General features: G+C 50.4%; 1 protein-coding gene across 1 annotated transcript; it reads right to left on the minus strand.

Annotated features, from left to right (window-relative positions):
• Positions 1–825: 825 nt before the first annotated feature.
• On the minus strand, positions 826–6,708 carry TMEM213 (transmembrane protein 213). Its single transcript, XM_004382462.1, has 3 exons — positions 6,597–6,708; positions 1,921–1,992; positions 826–995 (listed from the first exon to the last, which is right to left on the minus strand). The coding sequence occupies exons 1-3, from the start codon at positions 6,706–6,708 to the stop codon at positions 826–828; spliced, it is 354 nt and encodes a 117-aa protein (XP_004382519.1).
• Between the last annotated feature and the right edge of the window lie 241 nt (positions 6,709–6,949).

Below are 6,949 nucleotides of genomic sequence, written 5' to 3' on the forward strand. Positions count from 1 at the left end.
CCCACCCATCCATCATCCATCCATCCATCCATCCATCTACCCACCCACCCTCCACCTTTGACCCAGGCTTGAGGTGGGATTGGAAAGCAGAGTGAGGAATGGCATCATGTAGGCTGAGGAGGCAGGAAAGAGGCGGGGGCCAGGGCAACCAGTCGGAGCCTTCACTCCAGGACGTGCTGGGAGGCCCACCTGGAAGGAGGTTGGCCTCGTACAGAGGACTACACGCCAGGGAGGAGCTTCACTGTCGTCACTGAAGGAGCTGGGCAGGAGTGACGGATGCCATGGGAGGGGGAGGAAAACCCCAAAGGCAGTGAGGACAAGTGGAATATTCCAGAAACAATGGTGGAAGATGTAGTGAAGGGGTACTGGTGGTGAGAATGGGGAGACAGGATGGCTGTGGGAGATGGTTTGAGGAAAGAACAAGAGCTGGGTGTGGACTGGATTTGAGGGTGAGGAAGGTGGAGTGTTGAAGTTGATTCTCATGTTCTCATGAAACCACAGTGATGCCCTTGACCAACTCTAGGAACCTGTTTTTGGTGAGAAGGTCATGAGTTTGGTTTCAAATCAGTTGACCAAGACACTAAGCCATGGTTAGATTAGAGCAATCCCCACAGGCATCTCATGAGAAGGGCAAGGTCAGGGCTCAGCTCTGATGGCAGCACTGTCCTATCCTGATTCGATCCCCCTTTTCTTCTTCTTCCCTTGTAAAAGTAACGGAAGCTTAAAGTTGCATGACTTTAAAATAGCAGAAAGCATACTAACACAATCATCTGCCCCACCATCCTCAGCTCCGGGGCCTGGACCTTCCTAGAGCTGGGCTCTGAGCTAGGGCAGCAGGTCCTTGGGCTCGTCTGGCGTGAGTGTCATCAGCTTGCCCACGCAGAGCAGGATAAGGGTGAGGAACCAGAGGCTCCAGCCCACAGCAGCCGCGATCCAGCCGTACTCGTCCACGCCCACGTGGCAACACTGGACAGCGAGCGGGCAGAAGTCGACATCTGAGGGAGAGAGACGGGGTGCGTGACACCAGCCCCCAGTGCCTTTAATACCGACAATATCAACAGCAATGATAACCCGGGTGTTAACATTCACTAAAAAACAAAAACCTGTTGCCATCAATTGTGACTCATGGTGACCCCAGGTGCTTCCGAGTAGAACTGCACTCTATGAGGTTTCCTTTGGCTGTGACCTTACGGAAGCAGATCAACAGGCCTTTCTCTGGCAGTGCTGCTGGGTGGATCTGAACCGCCAACCTTTCGGTTAGTAGCCAAGAGCAACCACCCAGGGATCTTTTAGGTTATGCAAACGGTTAAGCGCTAGGCTGCTAACTGAAAAGTTGGCAGTTTGAGTTCACCCAGAGATGCCTTGGAAGAAAGGCCTGGTAATCTATTTCCAAAAAGTCAGCCATTGAAAACCCTGTGGAGCACAGTTCTGCTTTGGCACACATTGGGAAGAGGGGTTGCTTTATGCAGTACTGAGCTCCCTGCAACTGGAAGCATTCAAGTAGAGGATGAACAAAAAAAAAAAAAAAAAAGAAACTGGTTGCTGCTGAGTTGATTCCAACTCATAACGACCCTATAGGCTCCTGTATTGGGTGGAAGTTGGACTAGCTGATTTTTATGGTCTCTTCACTCCAAATTTCTGCAAGCATTCTAACCCTGAGCGTCCTCAGGGCTGACCCGAGGATGGGTCATTAAAGTCACCTGTGCCAAACATTATGAACTAGATCAGGAGAGGCCAAGGTAGCTCCTTAGATGCTTTCTGTAAACACCTCTGGGGGCCCATGAACAAAGCACACCAGTGTGGGGACAGGCCAGGCAGGCACTCAGCTGCGACGCCAATCACCTGACAAAGCCAGGAGACCTAACGCCCCTCCCCGTCCGGGCCAGCTCTGGGGTTGGCCAGTGGGCAGGAGATGCTTACTGGGACACTGCTCCAGGGTCCCGGGGTCTGGGTGGTGGTCGGCCAAGGCTGAGGAGTTGTTCCTGCTTGCTTCTGGAAGAAAAGCAGGAGAAGTAGTGGAGTTCTGTCAGGCAGAAGGAAATGCCATTCCCAGCTGAGAGTCTGACATCTTTTTCGTAAATCAGTAGTATTATGAAGATGAACATTATAGCAAGTTCTACTATAGGTATAGGCGTCTCTGGGTGGTGCAAATCGAAAGGTTGGACGTTTGAGTCGACCTGCAGGCTCCTCAGAAGAAAGGCCTGGCAATCTACTTTTAAAAAATCAGCCATTGAAAACCCTGTGGAGCACAGCTGTACTCCGACACACATGGGGTCACCATGAGTCAGAGTCGGCTCGATGACAACTGGTTTTGTAATTAGAGGTATTCCAAAAACAAAAACAAAAACAAACCAAGCCTGTTGCCATTGAGTCATTCCGACTTCTAGCGAGCCTCCAGGACAGAGTGGAACTGCCCTGTAGGGTTTCCAAGGATAGGCTGGTGGATTTGAACTACTGACCTTTTGGTTAGCAGCTGAGCTCTTAACTACTGTGCCGCTAGGGCTCCAATTATAGGTCTGTGGAGGCTTTATTCCACAAAGCCAATGCTCCTATTTTTATTCAGAGCCACTTTCTCACTGCCCTTCAGGGATCGAGGGACTGCCATGTGGCTTCCCAAATATTCCATTTTAGCTGCTTTTCATGCGCCCAGAAGCGGCTTTTCCAGTATATATTAAAACGACCACTTAACAATCCGAATGTCTTTTCATAAGTACCTCCAATTCCCTCCAGACACTTGAACAAACAAACACTGAAATCCGACCTTGATTGTTTCAACTATGATGTTACCCAGGCAAATGATTATGAAAAAAAAATTAAATCCCATACAAGCAAGTCTGCAGAGTGTGGGAACACCCAGCACTTAGAATTGCCCCTGGGTTCACAAGCAAGGAGCTCGGAGATGAAAAGAAAGTGAACAGGAATTCTTCAAGTTCTGTCAGAGTTTGGGGGTGGGGTTATGGAGACAAACGTAAGGTCTTCGAGGAAGAAAAGCCGTTTCTCATGTTCCCTCCCATAAGTGAAGATAAGAAGATGGTTAATCTAGGTCTACACTGTCCAAGACAGTAGTCACTGGTCATTTGCAGCTCCTTAAATTTATTAAAATTAAATAAAATTAAGCATTCAATTTCTTGGTCACATTAGCCACACTTTAAGTGCTCATTTGCCACTAAAAAACAAAACCCAAGCCCGTTGCGGTCGAGTTGATTCTGACTCATAGCGACCCTGTAGGACAGAGCAGAACTGCCCCATAGGGTTTCTGAGGAGCGCCTGGTGGGTTCAAACTGCTGACCTTTTGGTCAGCAGCTGTAGCTCTTAACCACTACGCCACCAGGGTTTCTACTAGTGGCTACCATATTGGACAGCGCAGACATGGGGCATTCCTATTATCAAAGAAATTCCTGTTACACAGCGTGGATCTCAGTAGTGGAGTCCTGGGTGGTGCAGTTAACAGGCTCTGCTGCTCACCGAAAGGTTGGTAGTTCAAGTCCACCCAGAGGCACCTTGGAAGAAAGACCTGGGGATCTACTTCAGAAAAACCAGCCATTGAAAACCCTGTGGAGCACAGTTCTCCTCTGACACACTCGGGGTCGCCACGGGTTGGAATCAGTTCAACAGCAGCTGCTTTTTAATCTAAGTAGACTAAAATCAAGAAATTAATTTTGGAGAATTTTTCTGGAAATCTCCTTCTTTGGGAATACAAAACACAACACAGCAAAACCAAGCCAGAGAAATGGTTTGAAAACTCTTAAGGCAGCACTGAAGGTCAACACGTCCTTTAAGTCCCTCGTCACATAGTAGGATGCGCTAGGGAGAAATGTCTTGCTTAGCCAAATTCATGGAATGGCTGTTCAGACTAATTTTATGCCCCACAATCCCTGCACCACTCCAATGTCCTGTAACTACCGTGATACAATCTGACTGCTAACTGTAAATTATTTACAGCTAAGTGGCTTAGTGCTTGGTATTTATTTGCTTTGGTGAAATTGAGTCCTCTGCATTTGAGTTTTCCTTGTAACCCAGGTAACTTCCTTAACCCTGACTTTCATTTCACATCTTGGAAGTGGTTCTAACCAGAGCAAGTGAGTGGAAAAAAACCTGGTTAACTGGATGTCAGTATTGGGTTAAACCCTGGTGGTGCGGTAGTTAAGAGCTATGGCTGCTAACCAAAGGTCAGCAGTTCAAATCCACCAGCAGCTCCTTGGAAACCCTGTGGGGCAGTTCTACTCTGTCTTACAGGGTTGAGAGTTAGAATCGACTCGACGGCAATAGGTTTGGTTTTTGGTACTGGGTTGAAGGAGCCCTGGCGGTGCAAAGGTTAAGCACTCAGCTGTTAGTTAACCTGAAGGCTGGTGGTTCCAACTCACCCAGAGGCTCTACAGAAGAAAGTCCTGGTGATCTGCTTTCATAAAGGTTACAACCAAAACAACCTGATGGGCAGTTCTCCTCTGTCACACACAGGGTTGCTATGAGTCGAAGATCGACTTGACAGCACCTAACAACAACGACGTTGGGTTAAACCCATACGGATTGCCATCTTCATAGGTCAAAAACCTTACAATGTCAGCAGTTGTATATGGTTCAAACTGAATAGCCCAGCTGCAAATTCCTAAGAATTTAAACATCAGCCTCCTCCCTCAGTTCACTTCCCGGCCAGTGCACCTCGTCAACAGCCACCACCCGTCTGTCAGCGGAGGCTTGCGTGTGGCTATGATGATGAACAGCTTTCAGCAGAGCTTCCAGATTAAAATGGACTAGGAAGAAAGGCCTGGCGATCTACTTGCAAGAATCAGCCAGTGAAAACCCTGTGGATGACAGCGGTCCCATCCGAAACTTATCGTGGGGATGGTGGGATGGTGCAGGACCGGGTGGCCTTCCATTCTGTTGTTCCTGGGCTTGCCATGAGCTGGGGGCTGATCTGACGCAGCTAACAACACCTCCTCCCTCATCAGCAGAGCCAGCCAGAGACTGACCCGGCTTGAGGTTCCTTCAAAGGAGAGGCTGCTAGGAAGACCCAACAAGTCAGTGCAGTTAAAGCTGTCAAATTTCCGAGCCCCTCATCAAAGCAAGGCACTGTGAAGGTTGTTGTTGCTGTAAGGTACCATCGAGCTGGTTCCGACTCACAGCGACTCGACGTACAACAGAGCGGAACGCTGCCCGGTCCTGCGCCATCCTCACAGCCTCTGCAACGTGTGAGGGTAGGCAGAAAGCAACAAAGCACTCTTATTTGGGGAAGAGTGTTGTTAGAAAACAAAATGAACAAGCTCACCATAGTTGTTAACATTCAAGTGTTGACCATGTGCTATTTTAAGTTTTTTATAGGCAGTCATCTCTCATTTCATCTTTACAATAACCCTGTAATTAAGCACTTTGATTATCCCTACCCTATAGATGAGGAGGAGCCCTGGTGGCGCAGTAGCTAAGAGCTTGGCTGCTAACCAAGAAGGTCGGCAGTTCGAATCCACCAGCCGCTCCTTGGAAACCCCATGGGTTTGACTCTGTCCTATAGGGTCACTATGAGTCAGAATCGACTCGACGGCAATGGGTTTTGGATGGGGGGAAAGGAGCCCTGGCGGTGCAGTGGTTAAAGCGCTCGGACACTAACTGGAAGGTCAGCAGTTGGAACCCACCAGCCGCCCCATGGGAGAAAGATGAGACAGTCTGCTGCCATCAAGATGACAGCCTTGGAAACCCTCTGGAGGCAGTTCTGCTCTGCCCTGTAGGGGTGCTGTCAGTTGGAATTGACTCGATAATGCACAACAATAACAACGTAGATGAGGAAAATAGGGCACAGAGAGGTTAAGCAATTTGCCCAAGGTCACACAGCTAGGAGGCTGTGGAAGCCAGAATTGAGTCGAGGTTCAGTGGCTCCCTGTGAGCCCCTGGCCGTGGCTCTGGGCGAGACTGTGAGGACGAGAGGCAGACCCAGGCCTTGGGGCGGGGGTGGTTTGGGAGCAGGAGAGTCTGCCAGGGACTGGGGCAGTGTGCTGAGGCTGAGGAGCAAGATCAAGGCGGAGGCAAAAAGCAGGAGCAGGTGAGGTCTCGATCCGTGTCATGCAGAGCCCAGCCTGGGAGAGAGGCAGGGACAGGACGCAAGCCCTCCGGACTCCAGGAGAAAATGAGCCGATAACCCAACATTATGCTTCCCAGACAAGGAATAGACAGTTTTCCTGGCGTTAAGGTGGGTGAAGGGCGCAGAAGAGATAAAGGGTCAGGGACAGAGGGCCTCGGGGAAGGGAGGAGGAATGGGCCAGGGAGGGCTGTGAACCACAACTGCCCCGGGGAAGGCAGAAGGAGCCAGAAGACACCACAGACCAAAGATGCTTTCAGGCCAATTTCTCCCCCCATGGGGAGATTCACATACTGTTTTCTCCTCTCTCTAGGTCTTCTACTGCTGTCCTAGGTGAGCCCTGAGTATTTGATCTTGGTCTCAGGTAAATGTAAGACACCCCACCCCACCCCATCACCCCGTTTCCTCTTTCCTTTGTGAAGGACCAGCCCTGGCCAAGGAGTCCTGCCCTTCTCCCCTCCCTCCTCCTCTTGCTCCTTTCCTCCCTCCCGCTTCCCAGCGTGGCTTGAAATAAGGCTCACAATTCTACCTGCCGAGCAAGCGGAGTAGAAGGAGACGAAGAGGAGACTGAGGGTCAGGGTGGCGTGGGTCACAGAGGCAAGGTGCTTCCTCCAGGAGAGGGAGGCGGCTGTCTGCACCATCTCTGTGAAGGCGAGCTGAGAGCTGTGCTGTGACCTGTGTGAGCGGGGCGCTGTCGCTGTCCCCGGACGCCCACCCTCCAGGAGTTTGAATACAGCTCTGCTCTCTGTCTCAGGTGAACTTCTGCTTTGTGTTGCGGGAAAAGAGAGGGGGTGGAGCAAAGGCAACTTGGCTGTCACACCTCGCTGTAACCTCTCTACAAGGGAAACTAAATTCTGTTGGCTGGGCAGGGGTGGGGGGTGG

Source organism: Trichechus manatus, unplaced genomic scaffold (genome assembly GCF_000243295.1).
Source record: "Trichechus manatus latirostris isolate Lorelei unplaced genomic scaffold, TriManLat1.0 scaffold00093, whole genome shotgun sequence".
Lineage (NCBI taxonomy): Eukaryota > Metazoa > Chordata > Mammalia > Sirenia > Trichechidae > Trichechus > Trichechus manatus.

What these genes read in the sequence shown, in the direction of transcription:
- TMEM213 (XM_004382462.1), bottom strand. Translation starts at nt 6,708, where the DNA reads ATGGTGCAGACAGCCGCCTCCCTCTCCTGGAGGAAGCACCTTGCCTCT. An exon ending in CTACTCCGCTTGCTCGGCAG is followed by an intron (nt 1,993 to 6,596) that starts GTAGAATTGTGA and finishes CTTTTCTTCCAG; the next exon opens with AAGCAAGCAGGAACAACTCC. An exon ending in GACCCTGGAGCAGTGTCCCA is followed by an intron (nt 996 to 1,920) that starts GTAAGCATCTCC and finishes TCTCTCCCTCAG; the next exon opens with ATGTCGACTTCTGCCCGCTC.